At 45.6% G+C, this 19,297-nt stretch overlaps 1 protein-coding gene and 1 long non-coding RNA gene across 4 annotated transcripts in view; one reads left to right on the forward strand and one right to left on the reverse strand.

The window, feature by feature from the left end:
* Positions 1 to 327: 327 nt before the first annotated feature.
* LOC138848554 (uncharacterized) lies at positions 328 to 2,775 on the reverse strand. The gene is made up of 2 exons (XR_011386478.1): positions 2,593 to 2,775; positions 328 to 674 (listed from the first exon to the last, which is right to left on the reverse strand). It is a non-coding gene; the product is annotated as an uncharacterized lncRNA (long non-coding RNA).
* A 337-nt stretch (positions 2,776 to 3,112) lies between these two features.
* TMEM131 (transmembrane protein 131) overlaps positions 3,113 to 19,297 on the forward strand; it is a 169,090-nt gene continuing 152,905 nt past the window's right edge. For 2 of the 3 annotated variants that reach the window (XM_002710001.5, XM_051835664.2), the window contains exon 1: positions 3,232 to 3,563. In XM_002710001.5, the coding sequence (XP_002710047.2) occupies positions 3,380 to 3,563 (184 nt within the window). In that variant the 5' untranslated portion in view covers positions 3,232 to 3,379. Of the gene's footprint in view, positions 3,564 to 19,297 lie in introns of all 3 variants that reach the window. The other variant, XM_017339810.3, reaches the window with a different exon arrangement.

The following is a 19,297-nucleotide window of genomic DNA, read 5'->3' on the forward strand; positions in this document are numbered from 1 at the left end:
TTACAGAGAAGGAAACAGAGGCCAGAAAAGGTGAGTAATTTGCCTAGCATCATGCAGCTACTAAAGGCAAGATGGGATTTAAGCCCAAATGTGTTTGAGTCCCCTGTAACTCTGCCCTCAGTTGTAATGTACTAACCTGGGTAGAGAACAAAATGAACAGAGAATGAGCAGTCACTAAAGCTTGTAGCTCCTTGTAATGTGTGGGGTCTCAAAAAGCTCATGAGCAATGCACATTATGAAAAAACTGCACGGATTTCAAAACTTTCACACCAAAATAAATTCTAATTCAGATTCTGCATGGAGCTTTTAGAGTTCCAGCATTCTCTCTTTCTCTCTTTTTAAGATTTATTTTATTTATTTGATAGAGTTATAGAGAGGTAAAGACAGAGAGGCAAAGACAGAAAGGTCTTCCATCCACTGGTTCACTACCCAGATGGCCGCGACGGCTGGAGCTGCGCCGATCCGAAGCCAGGAGCCAGGAGCTTCTTCTGGGTCTCCCACATGGCTGCAGGTGCCCAAGGACTTGGGCCATCTTCTACTGCTTTTCCCAGGCCACTGCAGAGAGCTGGATCAGAAGTAGAGTAGCCGGGTCTCGAACTGGTGCCCATATGGATGCCGGCGCTTCAGGCCAGGGCGTTAACCCGCTTCACCACAGCGTTGGTCCCTCCAGCATTCTAAATTTGATGTAAAAGTTAAAAGTCTTTATAATCTTGAGTGTGTTTCATCATCACGCAGAATGCCGGACCTCCACTTAAGAGGTTCTGATTCCATGGGTCTGGGGTGTGGCCTGCTGATCTGCATTTCTAACAAGTTCCCAGGTGAGGCTGCTGCTGGTCTGGGGATGAGACCTTGAGAACCACTCGTTTAGCAGGTTTTCTCTGACTTTGCCAGCTAATTAGCCTCCACCTGCTCAATGACCGGGTCTTTCTCATTTCCAAAAGGGGAGATGGGAAATTAACCACTATCAGAGAAGCAGAAGGGTCCTTGACGTGACAGTTCCTTCAGTTTTAACTCAGCTCTCTCCTTCCCAGAGCTCATGGAGGTTAAGGGAGGGGGGATAGACCGGTGATGGTGGCTCAGTTCCAGGTGCTCTCCAACACCCAGCTTCCCAAGCTGCCTAGCAAGCCTTCTTGTTTTACTACTATACCCTCAATGATCTCATGGTCCTTTCCTGGGAAGACACTAACATCATTACCCCTCTTGCTTCCAATGCCCATGAGGCATAGCGGAGGGTTCCGATAGGATGTATCTTAAAAGCTTACCCACTATTTGGAGGGCTCCTTTAAGAACAAGCATACAAGCTTGATAGATAAACACACAATTAGATGCAGGGCCTTGGGAGGAGCTTGTGCAAGCCAGGGCCCCGGCAGCTTAAGCCTCATTAGCTTCATGGGCAATTGACCTCCGATCAAACATGTCTGCATATGTCTTAAGCTCCAATTATAGACATATGCAAGTTATTTCCCATGGGGTTCTTCAGCCTTAGGCTAATCAGGGATGTGGTTGATTCCTGTGTAAGTCGACCTGTGCGTTGCAAAGTTGGAGACACTGGTTTGCCCCGAACCTGGCAATGGGGGCAGGGCTACCGACTCCAGCACCCGGAGGCTGTTTTGACCCAGCTAAAGCACTCAGTTACTTATCTGTGGCCTTGATTTCTTCCCCAAGTTATGCTTTCCCGAAATCTCTTGCCCTAGGTGCATACCAACAGTCAATTTACAAGTAACACTTATTCCTGTTTCTTTACATCAAGGACAACATCTGATGACCCAATTTTAGCACTAACATTCAGGAAAAATAAAAGTGCCTTTAAAAATCATTAGGGTAAGGGCAATTTTCACATGTATCATTTAAGTGCTTGCTTGACAAAGACTACACGTGGGGTAGCACTTTGTTGTTTCTTCTGTGCCTTTTGGAAATCGTAATTTCCTATGTATTTTTTTTTAAAAAGATTTATTTATTTATTTGAAAGTCAGTTACAGAAAGAGAGAAAGAGAAAGAGAGAGAGAGAGCTTTCATCCACTGGTTCACTCCCTAGATGGCCAAAACGGCCAGAGCTGCGCCAATCTGAAACCAAGAGCCAGGAGCTTCTTCCAGGTCTCCCACGTGGGTGCAGGGGCCCAAGGACTTGGGCCATCTTCCACTGCTTTCCCAGGCCATAGCAGAGAGCTGGATGGGAAGAGGAGCAGCCAAGATTCGAACCGGTGCCCATCTGGGATGCTGGCACTGCAGGCCGGGGCTTTACCCGCTACGCCACAGCGCCGGCTCCTCTAGTTTGTTTTGAAGGTGCATTATGGACAGGACTGGTCTTAAAAAATATACCGGCTCCCTCAACAAACAGTCCCGAGTCAAGTAAAACGACTTGGCCATGGAATTGGGGGAAGTTACTAAGATGAGGGAAGAGGGACCCCCTCACAAAGGTTAAATTAGACTCGCAACACCTGAGCTACAAGGGGCATCAATGAGGCGTGAGCAGCCGCCGCCAAAGGCACGAGGGGTCCCTCAAGATCCGCCGGGCACAACATTTCAAGGGGACACACAGATGAACAGAACGCGCCCGGTTCTCGAAACACCCCCCTACACACACACACACACCAGGAGCTGAAGCAGCCCCGGGGTATTCTCGACACCAAAGCAGCCGCGAGGCCGGGAGCGACCTGGAGCCACCGGAAAGGATTTTCCGCGTCTGGATGACCATTCAGATTTGGGGAAGGCTCTTGCATTGCAGTATAGAATGAGGGCTGTCCCCTCCCGGCGCGCCCCGCCCGCCCTCCACCACAGCGGCTGCGCGGCGTGGCTGCCCCGTCCCCACGTGATCGCCGTCACTGCCTCCGGGAAGCGCGAGCGGCCATCATAAGTCCTGGCAGCCGGGTCGAGCCGGCCTCCCTCCTCCCCTCCATCGGGGCAGCGGTGGCGCGCTGGGGTTTGCTGTATCGGTCCCGGCTGGTCAGTGAAGCCGCGGGCCCCCACGAGCACGGCGAGGAGCCGAGGCCTGCGAACGCCAGGGCGGGCAGACTGACCGGCGGGCCGCCCAGGTGTCGGCACGGCGGGGGCGGTGCCCCGCCGCGTCCCCGCCCCTCGCAGGCCAGCGCCCGAGGCCCCGCGGCCCGTGCCCGTTTCCAGTATGGCCGCCCGCCGTGCTTGACCCGCGGCCTCTCTGCTCCGGCTTCTCGTAGGCGATGCTGAGGCCGCGGCCGTGACTGACACTCTCGCTCACACGCACGCACGGACCTGGTCCCACGCTAGGAGCCCGAGCCCTGGGCCCCGGAACAGCTCTCGCCTCCGGCACCGCAGCTAGAACCCGGACCACGGCTCCCGCGCCGCAGCCTCGCCGAGAAGGGCCGCGCCGGACGTCGAGCGCGGCGGCCCCGGGCCGGCAGGGATGGGGAAGCGGGCGGGAGAAGGAGCAGCAGGAGCCGCCGCCGCCGCCTCCGCGTCCGCCGGGGCCGGGCTGGAGCCCGCGGCCGGCCGCAGCGGGAGTCCTCGGAGCGCGGCCGCCGGCTTCTTGGGAGCGCTGCACCTGGTGATGAGCCTGGTCGTGGCGGCGGCGCGGGCCGAGAAGGAAGGTGGGTGTCGGGCGGCCGGCATCCCGGGCCCCGCGGCGCGGCCGGGCTGTCACCGCGTCGTGGCGGAGGCCGCCGCCGCCGCGGGGCTGCGGCGGGAAGTTGCTGGGTCGAGCCCGGTGCGGAGCCGAGATCTCGCGCGTGGGGTGCCGACTGGCGGTCTCCGCCGCGCGGGCGCCCCGGGATTCCGTCTCGTCTCTTCCCCGGTGTCCTGTCAGTGCCGTTTCAAAACTTCCCGAGTCGGCTCGCTCTGCAGGAGGGGCACGTTTGGTGCTGATAGGTAGATTTTGGGACCCTTCTCTTTTGTTAGGGGCCGTTTTCATAACGGCGTGCAGCTAGCTCTCCCTTTAAAATGTCGTTGTAAGAATAGCCGAGACCCGTGGGAAGGCTCCAAACACAGCTTTTGAAATTTTACTTTGAATTTGCTCAAGCGTTTCTTGGAGGGGAATTCTGTTTCCTTGGCTTCCTCCCGATCGCTTTGTAGTATTGATGATTGTTTAGGGGATGATTCGTTAGCTCCCACTGCAATCCCATTCAACTTTCTCGTACACTATGCAAACGTGTTTCCGTTTCTTATTTATTTGAAGGTCTGTAGTTCAGCGCCTTTAACTTTGATGTGAAAGATTTTGAGAACAGATATCAAGTTGCTAGCTTGCAAAGCTTTGTATGTTACTTAAAGTTCAGAGCTGGCAGTGTTTTTAAAACTGTAGTATCTAGTATCTTGACAGGGTCAGAAATTATTTAGTAATATTGAAGACCAAATCTGTGTGATTTCGTGGGGAGAAATGTGAGTGGTCTGAGAGCCTTCCCGAAGAATTCACTGAAAGTGAAGAGTCTTTTAAAAAAAAAAAAAAGGCAGAACTTGTTGGTAAATTACCTCTATAATTTCCTGCCAAGTTAGAGTTGATGCTTGATTTCATAGGGAAAGTCACTTTTCATTGTTACTAAATGCAAACCAGGTTCATGTTAAAATGTAAACATGCTTCAGTTTCTTTCCTTTTTTTGTTTTTGTTCAAAGCATTGCAGTGTCTTTTTTAAGGCGCACTCACCTGAGTCTGGGTTACCGCAGGTGGAAATTATTCACAGAATTGCCATTGCTATAGAAAGGACTGATTGACAGAAAGTCATTTTCAGAATAAAACCTTGCCGCTTTTCTGGGCATGTGTGGTTCATAGTTGGTTGTGGATCTGCAGTTGGTTGAATGTTCTCTGTGTGGCCATGGCACGCAGTGTTTTGGCTAGTGGTGGGTGTCCAGTAAGTCCCAAATAATGCAGAGAATGTAATGGGCTTGTTTCTTTGAGCTTCAGGTAGGCCTCGGCAGGTATTGTGTCCTTGCTGTTCTGTTCCTTTGCTTGCCTCGCACTGTGCCAGACACACAGTAGGCACTTAACCATTGTCTGAGTGAATGACTTCCTGGGCCATTAGCACAGGGAAATGATAATGATTGAGTCTAGTAAAATATTCAGTTTGTGCTATCTTACTGCTGCTTATTTTTCCAACAGCCATCTTATATGATAATTCTCTGGGTACAGTTAAGTAAACAGACCTCATGTTTAAGAACTGTCAGCCTGGAAGGTATTTACTAATTTCCCGTGTGCTTGGTTTATAAGTTTTAGTGCTCTCATGCCCATGAATGTGGAAGGGCTTGGCGAGAAGAGCTGCCAGGGTGTTCAGTTTGAAAAGAAGTGGTTGAATCAGCCCGTGGTCCCGGCCGAATCGCAGAACCTTTGTGGCCCGTGCTGTATCTGCATGAACGTTGTGTATGCACCAAGTCATGATTCAAGATATGGATGGTGATGACACCAGTACAGAACCCAGGCCTCTGCCCGTCAGAGACAGATCTGGTTCCAATCAGAACTCCTGAAGGAATCTCCAGGAGTGGCCTGTGCTTCAGCTTGCGTGCTGATCAAATTGAAGTGTGGTTTTTATTTTGAGTAAGTAGGGGAAATGCAGCTGATTTTCTTACATGATAGTGGTGTCTAATGCCGTACAATGCATCATTTGCACCTAAAGAGTGCTGGTGTGTGTTTTCAGCAGGTCTGGACAGATTTCTGAAGATCTGCCCAGTTCAGTTTGAGTTTGTTCACTTACACCCTGAGGGTTTTTTATTTTGGGGGGGGGGGGGGGGAGGTTCTGTTTAGATGGTGTAAACTAGTTGAAATTTTCAAAGATTTACCTGTAGTTTTAATGATGGTTCTGTGAGTATTTTGTGTGTTCATATATTTTTCTTGCGTTGCCCTAGAGTTTCACCAGAAAATCTTCAAAACAGTATCGAACTCACTGTTCCCTAAAGAAAAACCGCAGAAAAAGCCGTATTACCTAACTCAGTTTTTCCACGTTTGGGCTAGGTGTGAACTTTGTTGAGTCAGACATGAGCCATTCCTTGCCTTAACATCCTATATGGCTTAACCTTTCTTTATCTTAACTTCTGTCTTAACTGATCTCTGTGGGTGTGTTATCTATCACTAGGCCAGAGGAAAGAGACCTTTGAGACTGTTTTGGCTAGGCCTTGAAGTTTATAAGGACTTTGAAAGAGTTGCCAGCAGTAGCTATAATTACTACAGATAAATAACTTATTCTGAAGTAGTGTCAGGATTCTTCTTGAGGATAAGATATTGAGTGGCGGAATAGTGTGTATATAGTGAAAATATATTAAACATGTAATGAAAATGCATATGCATATATTTAAAATTTTTATAGTCAAATTATTAAAAAGGTATCATATAATATAGTTTCAATGTGAAATGTGCTTTTGGAAGCTGTGGTACCTTTTAAATTTATTATCAAGGAGAAGCTACAGTTTATATATCTAGTGAATATAAACTTGGACAAATTTTCAGGAATCTGATTCCATGACAATTTAAGACTCAGTTGGTGATTAATGACAATTAAATTTATCTTTAGGAGGTCTTTAGGAGGACTTTCCTTTTGTTTTTTGTTGGTTTTTTTTTTTTTTTTGGCCAGTATCTTATAGTTTCATGCACAAATTTTTGTCTAAGCCGTATTTGTGACTTACATGTAGGATGGTGCAAAAGTATTTTCTCTACAAAGTGTATGTTCAAAGTGCTTAATACCAAAGGCTGGAAGAGAAGATGTAAAAACCTATTAATGATTTGTCCAAGGGTGGTGGAGTTGATCAGGAGTGGTGTTTATTTCTTCTTAAATTGTTAATTTAAAATGTAAAAATAATTTTTAAAGTGATTTTCTTAAGAATGAGGTTTTTTTTTTTTTTTTTAAAGATTTATTTATTTATTTGAAAGATTAGAGAGATCTTATATCCACTGATTCACTCCCTAAATAGCCACAACTGCTGGGGCAAGGCCAGGAACCGGGAACCTCTTCTGTAACTCCCATGTGGGTGCAGGGAACCAAACACTTGGGTCATCTTCCACTGCTTTCTCAGGCCATTAGCAGGGAGCTGGATTGGAAGTGGAGCAGCCAGGACTCGAACCTGTGCCCATGTGGGATGCTGATAATGGTGTGCAGGCAGGCACTGGCAGATGGCTTAACCCACCACAATGCCCGCCTCAGAGTGAGATGTTTTAGCCCTTTGAATGGTGGTGGAGCAGCTACCTTTTAATTTAGGGCCTAGTAAATAGAATATTCCTTCCTAGGTGCTTGAGTAATGAGCTTTGGTTGCTTACTTTTTGCCACAAGCTGTTTGCTGTTTTGGAATGCTGTAGTTGGAAAATCTGTGTCCTCTCTTCTTGCTAGAAGCTATTTTCCTTTATAACATTTAGGAAGGATCCTCATAGGCACCTAGGGGTAGATGTAAAATTATCTGATTTTGTTTTGTGTTGTTTTATAAACCAGTGTAGTGATAAGCCAAACTGCTTTCGGGAAAACATCTTTTTTTTTTTTTTTTTTTTTTTTTTTAATTTTTTGACAGGCAGAGTGGACAGTGAGAGACAGAGAGAAAGGTCTTCCTTTGCCGTTGGTTCTCCCTCCAATGGCCGCCGCGGCCAGCGCGCTGCTACCGGCGCACCGCGCTGATCCGATGGCAGGAGCCAGGAGCCAGGTGCTTTTCCTGGTCTCCCATGGGGTGCAGGGCCCAAGCACTTGGGCCATCCTCCACTGCACTCCCTGGCCACAGCAGAGAGCTGGCCTGGAAGAGGGGCAACCGGGACAGAATCCGCTGCCCCGACCGGGACTAGAACCCGGTGTGCCGGCGCCGCTAGGTGGAGGATTAGCCTAGTGAGCCGCGGCGCCGGCCGGGAAAACATCTTTGCTGGGTGCTTGATATTTTAGATATTCTCTGTGTTCCTTGGTTGTCTTTGTGCCCTGGCTGTCAATTACTACTCTCCACTTGCCCATTGGATGTCTTCCTTCATCTGTGTGTCTTGCCACTGGCACACTGCACATTTCCAGGGCAGAATTGCCTTGTGCCACCTCTGGTTTTCCAGTGTTTTATTATTGTCATGATTGTTCTCCTTGTCACATTGGACCATCAAAAAAAAATTTTTTTTTTTTAATTTATTTGAGAGGCAGACAAAGAGAAGTATATTGGTTCCTATATACGGGTTCACTCCTCCCAAGTCTGCCACAGCCACGGCTGAACCAGGCCAAAGCCAGAGCTGAGAACGCAGTTCGATCTCCCACACTGGGTGGCAGGGACCCAGTGCTTGAGCATCACTTGCTGCAGCCCAGGTTGCACATGATTAGGGAGCTGGGATTGAGAGGGGACATGGGACGCAAACCCAGACACCTGCGATAAGGGTGTTTCAAGTGGTATCTTTTTTTTTTTTTTTTTTTTTGAAACAGAGTTACAGGAAGAGGTAGAGACAGAGAGAGAGGACTTCCATCCTGTGGTTCACTCCCCAGATGGCCACAATGGCTGGAGTTGCGCCAATCTGAAGCCAGGAGCCAGGAGCTTCTTCCGGGTCTCCCACATGGGTGCAGGGGCCCAAGGACTTGGGCCATCCTCCACTGCTTTCCCAGGCCATTGTAGAGAGCTGGATTGGAAGAGGAGCAGCCGGGACTAGAACTGGCGCCCATATGGGATGCTGGCACTTCAGGCCAGGGCGTTAACCCACTGTGCCATAGCACTGGCCCCTCAAGTGGTATCTTAACCACTTTGCGGAATGCCTGCCCCCCACCCAAACTCATTTTTGACCTTAACTAAGTGGTGTCAGATCCTGTTACACCTCTTCTTGGTCAGCTGTTGTACAGTCCTCACGTTCCAGCCTGCAGCCTAAGGTACTGCAGTAGGCTGTCGCGTCCATGTGCACCCCTCTGGATTTGCGGTGTCGTTGGTACTCATCACCATGCGTTTTGAGGCTTGCGTACTCCGTGTTCAGCTAAACGATTTCCCGAGTGTCTTCTTCACTTAGACTGCTGCAGTTACTCGAGGGCAGGACTGTCTCCATCCGCCACGTTTCATAGCAGGTGTTCCGTTTTGAATGAAGGTTTGCTTAAAGTGATCTCATCCTCCCCTTTTCGTACCTGAGATGTGGGTTGAGCTTCAAGAGTACAGGGAGAACTCGCAGGTGCAGGGTCGTTAGGAATTGTACTGTAAAAGGACATTGGCTGACAGCACTTTTTTCTTTCCCACATGTTGCTTTCCCTTGTAAACTAAATGAATTCTGTTCACTTAGCTAAACATAACTGTGACTTTTTGGTTTTTGTATAGATTTATTATTTGAAAGACAGAAGTAAAGAGGGGGGGGAGAGAGAGAGAGAAAGATAGATAGAGATAACATCCATCCACTGGGTCACTCTCCAAATGGTGTAACTGCCAGAGTTGGGCCATTCCAAATCCAGGAGCCAGGGGCTTCCTCCAGGTCTCTCATATGGTGCAGGGCCACAAGCACTTGGGCCATCCTCCACTGCTTTACCCTGCATGTTAGCAGAGAACTGGACTGGAAGTGGAACTGGCGCCCATATGGGATGCTGGCACTGCAGGCAGAGACTTAACCTTTTACACCTCAGCACTAGTCCTGCTCTGTGACTTTAAGATTTTCGGGTCCTTCTAAACCCCAGTTTACAGATCATGAAACTGAAGCATTGATAGGTTACATAATAATAAGCACAGTAGCAGAGTTGGTAGGTGGTTGAACTGTGATCCCATCCCAAGCTCTCTGATCCTAGAGCCAAACTATAGTCCTCAAGGAGTACTTACGGAAGTAGGCTTTGTTATGCTGTGTACCAGCTGGGGAAGAAAGAGATAAGCCAGTTTGTGGAAAACCAGTGTATTAAGTGTTTAAGTGAAATGTGCTTTTTTGTTTTTAAACAATCAAACTTTCATATCACTTTCTGTTGACTTGTTAACTATTGAAAAGATCACAGGCCATTCTGGATCATGAAAATTATTTTTTTTAAAAAAGATTATTTTTAAAATTTACGTAAAAGGCAGAGAGAAACAGAGATCTTCCATCTTCTAGTATACTTCCCAAATGCTCCAACAGCAAGAACTGGGCCAGACCAAAGCCAGGAGCCCAGAACTCAGTCTGGGTCTGCCACGTGGGAGGCTGGGACCCAGGTACTTGAGCCATCACTTTTCAGGATGTGCATTAGCAGGAGACTGGAATGGAAACAGAGCCAGGATCTGAACTCGAACACTGTGATATGGGATGGGGGCATCCCAGCCACTGTTGTCACTACATGCCCACCCCAGTGAACGTTCTTAAAAGGAAATCAAGGAAATTGATGAGTGAATAATTAGGGAAATGGATCTTTGGTGTTGGAAGCTACTGACTCTTTGTTCTTGGTGATTTAGCTATCTGCTTTATATATATATTATATATATATATTTTACAGGCAGAGTGGACAGTGAGAGAGAGAGACAGAGAGAAAGGTCTTCCTTTGCCGTTGGTTCACCCTCCAATGGCCGCCGCGGCCAGCGCGCTGCAGCCGGTGCACCGCGCTGATCCCAAAGCAGGAGCCAGGTGCTTTTCCTGGTCTCCCATGGGGTGCAGGGCCCAAGCACTTGGGCCATCCTCCACTGCACTCCCTGGCCACAGCAGAGAGCTGGTAGAAGAGGGGCAACCGGGACAGAATCCGGCGCCCTGACTGGGACTAGAACCCGGTGTGCCAGCCCCGCAAGGCGGAGGATTAGCTTAGTGAGCCGCGGCGCCAGCTTCTGCTTATATTATTTAAGCTAAGGTTGTATGTGAATACTCGTTACCCGTAGATGGGTGTGACGAGCTAGCTTAGACACGTGGAAGGTTGTCAGAAGCCGGCCCCGGACTAAGAGGCGCTGGGGATAATCAGGGGTTAGTAGTTAGTAGTAGTTTTTGACAGGGAAGGAGTCTTTCAGCTTCCCTTAGAGGCCCAGGAGCTCCAGAGGAAAACTCATTTCTGGGGCTGTGTTCTTTCCTGTGAGGGTGTTTTAGAATTAGGTGTCGATTAGTTTCATCTGCAGTACTGAATCGGTTTTTCTTTCATTCCCGTGTGATTACTTTAAGATTCTAGATGGAAGGTTTCTAGAAAGCCTTACTGCGTGCTTGATTCACTTCATTTTATTCAACACCTTGGCCAGAGGTCTAAAAACTGTCAAATATCCAAGAGGATCCTTGACATGATCTGTTGTAAGTGTGACATCTGCTTTACTTATTATTTAAAAATATTTAGGGGCTGGTGTTGCTGTGTAATGGATTGAACACTACCTGTGATGCTGGAATCCCAAATAAGCACTGGTTTGAGTCCCAGCTGCTTCACTTCTGATCCAGCTCCCTGCTAATGCACCTGAAAAGCAGTGGAAAATGGCCCAAGTATTTGGGCCCCTGCACTCACATGGGAGACTCAGAAGAAGCTTCTGGCTTTGTCTTGGCCCAGCACTGGCCCTTGTAGTCGTGGGGAGTGAACTAATGAATGCATATTTTAAAAAATTTAATTGTGGTAAAAACAAAATTTACCATCTTACCATTTTAATTGTACAGTTCCGTGGTTTTAGGTGTATTCATGTAATTGTGCCATAGATTTAATGTTAAAAGTTTTTCCTCTTGGAGCTGGCTTGTGGTATAGAAGGCTACATGTCTGCCTGCAGTGCTACCATCCCACATTGGTGCTGGTTCGAGACTTGGCTATTCCACTTCCGATCCAGCTCCCTGCTCATGCGCCTGGGAAAGCAGTGGAAGATGGCCCAGGTGTCTGGGCCCTGCACCCACACTGGAGACCAGGAAGAAACTCCTGGCTCCTGCCTTCAGATCAACCCGGCTCTTACAGTTGAGGTCATTTCGGGAGTGAACCAGCAGATGGAAGATATATTCTCTCTCTCTCTCTCTCCACCTCCTCCTTCCTCCCCCCCCCGTCTTGTTCTCCTCCCCCCTTATTTCTATTTCCGCCTTTCAAATCAATAAACATTTTTTTTCCTTAAAGTTTTTCCTCTTGGGAAACTAGAGCTTCTCTACAGATGAAACAGCTCCGCATGTCTCCCCCTCCCCCCCACAGCCCTGAGAACTCTTTCTGTTTTCTGTATATTTGACTACTTAGATACCTCATCTAACAAGGAGCATGCGGAATTTGTCTTTTTTATCAGCTTTCTGCATCATGCAGTGCCTTCAAGGTTCATCCATATTGTAGCCTGTGACAAGATTTCCTTCCTTTTTCAAGGCTGAATAATATTCCATTGTATGGGTGCACCACGTTTTGTTTGTTCGTCTTTCCTTGGATGTTTGGACTGCTTCCACCTCTTAGTTGTTATAAATAATGCTGTCAAGATGTGCCGAGAATATCTCTTCAGGACCCTGCTTTGGAGTTATTTGAGTATATGCCCAGAAGTGGGATTTGTGGTTTGGATGGTCATTCTATTAACTTCTTTAGCAACTGTTTTCCATAGTGGATATACCAGTTTACAGTCCTGCCTTGGTGTACAAGTTCAATTCCCGCGCACCTCACTAACATTTGTTATTTTCTGTGGTTTATTTTTAATAGTGGCCATCTTAAAGGGTGAGAAGTGATATGTCCTTGTGGTTTTGGTTTGCATTTCTCTAATGATTAGTGATGCTGAACATATTTTCATATGTACGTTAGCCATTTGTTCTCTTTGCAGACATGTGTATTCATTTGTCTGGATTTTAGCAGTTAATTTTTTATTTAAATTTTGTTGAGAAGAAGAGAGAGAAATTTCTTTCCACCAATTCACTCCCTAAATGCCCACAATGGTTAGGGATGAGCCAGGGTTGAAGCCAGGAGCCGGACATCAGTCTGGAACTCCCTTGTGGGTGGTAGGAACCCAGCTTCTTGAGCCACTGTCACTGCCTCAAGGGTTCATACTACCAGGAAGCTGGAAATCAGAGCTCAGAACTGAACCCAAGCACACCATTGTGGGACATGGGCATCCTCACCAGTGCCCACTTCCAGGTTGTTTTTGGTTGTTCTGAAGTTGTAGGAGTTAATATATTCTGGATATTAACCTATTATCAGAGAAATGATTTGCAAATATTTTCTCATTCTACAGATTGCATTTTTGTTAATTGTGTTTTTTGATGAACAAGGCTTTTTTGGATATGGTTCCATTTATCTATTTTTGCTTTTATTGCTTTTGTTGTTATATCAAGATATTGTAAAATCTGTCATGAAGCCTTCCTAATTTTTCTTCGGTGATTTTCATGGTGTTCAGTCTTATATTTGGGTATTTAGACTGTTTTGAGTTAATTTTATTTATGAGGAAGGTAAAAGGGTCCAGTTTTATTCTCTTGCATGTGGATGTCCAGTTTTCCCAGCACCATTTATTGGAGAGACTGCTGTTTTCTCCTTGAGTGATCTTGCATCTTTGTTTGAAGATGATTTGGGCATCTATGTGAGTGTTTCTGTGCTCTTTATTTAATTGTTCTATGTATTTGTATGCCAGTGCCATACTGTTTTGCTCAGTGATCTTATAGTATGTGTTCAAATCAGGAAACGTGAGATCCTTGACTTGATTCTTCATTTTCAAGAACTTTTGGGTATTTGAAGTCCATTAAAATTATATATGAATTTAAGGATGAGTTTTTCTGTGTCTGCAAAAAAAGCCATTGGGATTTTGATAGGGGTTCTGTTGAACTTGAAGATTACTTTGAGTACTATGACAGTTTTCTTTTTTAAAGATTTATTTATTTTGAAAGAGTTATGGGGTGGGGGGAGAGAGGAGGGAGATCTATGTTTCATCTGCTGGTTCACTCCCTTGGTGGTCGCAATGACCAGGGCTGGCCAGGCTGAAGCCAGTAGCTTCACCAGAGTGTTCCACTTGGCTTGCAGGGGCACCAACACCAGAGCTGTCTTCTGCTACTTTTCCCAGGCTGTTAGGGAGCTGAATCAGAAGTGGAGGAGCCAGGACTCAAACTGGTGCCATATGGGATGACAGCATTGCAGGCAGTAGCTTAACCTACTGTGCCACAACACAGGATCCTTGCTGTTTTCTTTTTAAATATTTATTTTTTATTTATTTGAAAGGCAAAGTTATAGAGAGATGTAGAGATACAGAGAGAGGTCTTCTATCCACTGGTTCACTCCCCAGATGGCCACAACGGCTGGAGCCGCACAGATCCAAAGCCAGGAGCTTCTTGGTCTCCCACATGGGTGCAGGGGCCCAAGGACTTGGGCCATCTTCTACTGCTTTTCCAGACCATAGCAGAGAGCTGGATCAGAAGAGGAGCAGGTGGGACTAGAACTAGGCGCCCATATGGGATGCCAGTACTTCAGGCCAGGACTTTAACCCATTGCGCCACAGCACTGGCCCCCAAGATCCTTACTATTGACATCTTAACGATATTAAGTCTTGCTATCCATGAACATGGGAATGTCCTTTCATTTATTTTTATGATTTTTTTCAGCAGTGTTTTGTAGTTTTCAGTGTTCTCTATTTCCTTGATTGTGTTTATCCCTAAATGTTATTGTTTTTCATACTATTGTAAATCAAATTACATTTTTGAACTGATGATTTGGTTGATATATGACCAGTACCAGTACTCATAGTTACAAATTTTTTTTTCTACTTTTGTTAAAGAAGCATACTCTTCTTGAAACAAACAAACAAAAAATGCTATATGCTTAAAGTAGTTCCTTAGGTTTCTTGTCTGCAAAATGAAATGTCTTTTTTTTTTTTTTTTTAATTTGACAGGCAGAGTTAGAGAGAGAGACAGAGAGAAAGGTCTTCCTTCCGTTGGTTCACCCCCCAAGTGGCCGCCACAGCCGGCGTGCTGCGCCAATCCGAAGCCAGAAGCCAGGTGCTTCCTCCTGGTCTCCCATGCGGGTGCAGGGGCCCGAGCACTTGGGCCATCCCCCACTGCCCTCCCAGGCCACAGCAGAGAGCTGGACTGGAAGAGGAGCAACCAGGACTAGAACCCAGTGCCCATATGGGATGTTGGCACCACAGGTGGAGGATTAACCAAGTGAGCCACATCGCCAGCCCCAATGAAATGTCTTTTAAGCTCTCTTTAGTTCTACCAATTTATGACTATGTTTTAAATAAATTTTAGTGCTTTCAAATTGATACAGCAGTTTGGTTGTTTAAAGCTTTTTTTTTTTTTAATATATATATAGTTACTACATTTGGTCAAAGCATGTACTAGTTCAAACTGTTTCAGCAATAAAGTTAGAGAAGTAGCATAAGCCAGCTTAACTGATAGGCCCTAATTAGTTTGTATTAATGGTATGGCAAAGGCTCCTGTACTTGGACTTTCTTTTTTGGGAATGATTAAATTAGAGACAGGAGATTTTTCTGGGGAGTTATGGTACAGAGGTATTCTCTGAAACTTAACTGTATTGTAAAGAGCTTGGAGATACAGCTTATCATTCCCAAAGTAATTTGATAGAGCAGTATACTTACAAGCAAGTCTGGTGAAATTTGACTGCTCTAAAAATTATTGGGGTGGGCATTTGGCCTAGTGATTATGGCTCCTTTGTCCCAAATCAGATGCCAGGGTTTGAGTCCCATCTCCCGATTCCAGCCTCCTGTTAATGCAGACCCTGGGAGGCAGCAGGTGGCAGCTTAATAGTTGGGTCCCTGCCATTTGTTTGGGAGACCTAGATTGAGCTCCTTGGTTCCTGGCTTCACTCCAGCCATCGTAGGTGTTGTTTCTGTCTCTGAAATTTAAAACGTGCTACAGAGGTTGGTGAAAGAGCTCATCTGATTATTGCTTCTTGATTAGCAAATGCGGAGTGAAGTGGTAATCTGCACTGCCACGACCTGATAGCTGTTTCGGGACTACTGCAGCAGAGGTTACGTTTCGCATGTAGGGAAGCTACTACATGTGTAGGGACTCACTTCTCTTGGATTATAGCTGGACACGGGAATAGGGTACTGAGAATTAGAGGAAGATGGAAGAAGGAGGAAGCAGGTTGGGAATTAGATTCAGTTTTATTGGCTTCCTAGAGAGTTGTTTTTTTTTTTTTTTTGATTTATTTATTTATTTGAAAGTCAGAGTTATATCTGCTCTCACTCGGAGCTGCAGCTATCCGAAGCCAGAAGCCGGGGCTTCGTCTGGGTCTCCCACGCGGGTGCAGGGGCCCAAGGACTTGGGCCATCCTCCACTGCCTTCCCAGGCTACAGCAGAGTAAACGGAAAATTATTTCTGAATATTGTCAGCCCTTCCTGACTGGGTTTATTTATACTTGTGTAGTACTATGAGCTTTGGGAGGTTGGGGGCTGGGTCATAGCATCCCCAAATACAGCATGTAGAAGGGGTTCAACCTGCTGAGTTTTATATTGGCAGACGTGGCAAAACCATTACTATAAAGATGAACTAGAATGAAGTAAAACATATTTCTGAAATAATAAGAAATACATTTATGAAATAATAGATTTATACAAGTCTGATTTCCTACCAATTTGGGAATACATTATACCAGCAATGCTGGCCCGAATTGGTGATGCCTGTGACACTGCGTGATGATGATGATGGCAAGTGTTGTGGGTATTTTCATTGTGTCAGGCACCGTTGGCAGTTACTTTGCATGCCTTATCTCATTTAATCTTTATATCAGCTCTAGGTGGGTGACAGGCCTCCTTCCACCCCCAAAATTTGTTTGTCCCTGGCTCGTTTCCCTGTGGCTGTCGGTATTGCTGGAGGTGCTTGTTTGTGCCAGTGTGATACATGCTTTTAACTTAGTTACAATGAAAGAGCATAATATGTGATAGCTGATCTTTAGAGATTGGTTTTCAGAATCAACTCATTTCTCTCTGTCTCTCTCACTGTCTAACTCTATCTGTCAAATAAATAATTAACTCATGTTGATTGTCAAAATAAAACAAATTATAAAATACAGATTACCAAATGATAAAACATTGTTCAAGAATCAGTGGCAGTACGTGTTTTGGTCTGTTCCATCTCCGTTCCCTCTCCTCCCTCTTCCTCCTCATTCCCCATTTTAAAAATAGATATTGCCAAGTTGCCTTTGAATATAATAGTATCAGTTCCTGTTTCAACAGTGTTGTATGAGGGTGGCCACTTCCCCACACTGGCTTTTACCATTCTTTAAGTTCTCACTAATCTGCTAATAAAGTTGTCCTATTGTTTTAATTGATTTTTAAATAATTACTAAGAACAGACACTTCTGTGCATTTGCTAGCTATTTGCGTTTCTTTTGTGTTTGGTCATGTCTTTTACCAATTTCCCCATTGCTTTGAAGTTTTCTATTTGATTTAAGAAAGCTCTTAATTAAAGATTTAATATTTTTCCAAGTTTCTATTTGTATTTGAAATTTTTTTCTGTTATTGATTTCATCACCCAAAACAGTCACCCTTCTTTTGGTTTCTGCCTTTGTTGTCATGGCTTTTAAAGCCATGTGCATAAACATTATATATTCACCAATATTTTGTCTCCATGCTTGTATTTTTAAATATGTCTCATAATTCCTCAGTCTGTTTATGTCATGTAGGGAATCTGTTTGTTCTCAACTGTTAGTAGCCTTAATGGCATCTTTTAAATTATATCCAATACTTTCTTTTTATACAAATTCTGTTGTCTACTTGGATCTGTTTCTTTCTTTCTTTCTTTTTTTTTTTTTTTTTTTTTTTAAGATTTGTTTTGTGTTTGAAAGAGTTCCAGAGAGACAGAGAGAGAGAGAGAGAGAGGTGTCTTCGGTCCTTTGGTGCACTAGAGAGAGAGAGAGAGAGGTCTTCGGTCCTTTGGTGCACTCCCCAGTAGCTGCAACGGCCAGAGTTGAGCCCATCTGAAGCCAGAAGCCAGGAGCTTCTTTGGGGTCTCCCATGTGGATGCAGGGGCCCAAAGACTTGAGCCATCCTCTATTGCTTTCCCAGGCACATTAGCAGGGAGCTGGATCAGAAGTGGAGCAGCCGGATCTGAAACTAGCGCCCAAATGGGATGTTGGCACTGCAGGCTGGGACTTTAACCCACTGCACCACAATGCTGGCCATTGGATCTGTTTTTTGATTTTTTTGTTTTTCCCCTCACCTATGTATTTGTATATTTCTGTCCAAAATCTGTTTTAACTAATGCAGTATACTTGTATATTTTATTAGCTGGCTTGGCAGGTCTTCTTCCTCCCCCCAAACTCATTCTTATAAAGCATTTTCTTGTCTAATCTTGTTTTTATTCTTTATAAACCGTAAAATCATTTTGTGCATAAAATTTTTAATTCCTGTTTGCTTTTTGATTACAGTTACATGAAAATGCTCAGTAAATTTGGAACTTGCTGACATCTATCCAGGATCCCAAATGGGTGCCGGTTCGAGTCCTGGCTGCTCCACTTCTGATCCAGCTCTCTGCTAATGGGCCTTCCATGGCTCAAGTGCTTGGGTCCCTGCACCCACTTGGGAGACCCAGAAGAAACTCCTGGCTCCTGCCTTCAAACTGGCCCAGCCAGCGGCCATTTGGGGAGTGTACCAGCAGATGGAAGATTTTTCTCTCTCACTCCCTCCCTCCCTCTCTACTTCTGCCTTTCAAATAAATAAACAAATCTTTTAAAAAATGCTTTTTTTAAAAAAAGAGTTATTTATTTGAAGGGCAGACTGACAGGAAGAGAGAGAAAGATCCTCCATCCTCTGGTTTACTCCCCAGATGACTGCAACAGCTGGGGCTTATGCAGGCTGCAGCTAGGAGCCTGGACGCCATCTGGGTCTCCCATGTAGATGACAGGGGTCCAAGCACTTGGGTTATCACCCACTGCCTTCCCAGGTGCATTAGCAGAGAGCTAGATTGGAAGTAGAGCAGCCAGGACTTGAACCGCTGCTCCAGTATGGATGTTGGCATCACAGGCAGTGACTTAACCCACTGTGCCACAGTGCTGGCCTGAAATTACCATTTTTATAGGTCCAAAGTGATTGAGTAATATCTCGATTATTTTGTCTGTCACTCGTAGGCATTTGTGTGTGCTACTGCATTGGCCAGTGCTGTAGGACCATAGCAAAGGGGAATGGTGACAGAGCAGGTGCCCTTGTCTTTTCCCGTTGTAAAGGGGGAAGCCTTAAGAGCACCACTGCAGGATGATGGTGTCGTTGAGGTTAGATGCTCTTCAGAATAGTTAGGAAATTCCCTGTGTTTTTCAGAGTTTTGGTTTTTAGACTTGTAAGATAAATGTTATATTTTATCCAGCAAAGTTCTTTTAGGTTGGTTGTTTTTTTTTTCCTTTTGGTACCTTAATCTGTTGATTTTGGCTGTTTGGGTTTAGTTCTCAGTTGAGCTCTCCTTGAATTAACTCATCTATGCCTGCAGGACTTGGGCTACTTGCCAGCCTCCACTGTCACACAGCTTCTGCCTGTTTGTCCCCTGACTTCATGGGTATGTGTGTGTGTGTGTGTTTTAAAGTTTTTATTTTTGTACTAAAACTTTTATTTTAAAGATTTATTTATTTATTTG

The sequence above is a fragment of the Oryctolagus cuniculus genome, chromosome 2 (assembly GCF_964237555.1).
Source record: "Oryctolagus cuniculus chromosome 2, mOryCun1.1, whole genome shotgun sequence".
NCBI lineage: Eukaryota > Metazoa > Chordata > Mammalia > Lagomorpha > Leporidae > Oryctolagus > Oryctolagus cuniculus.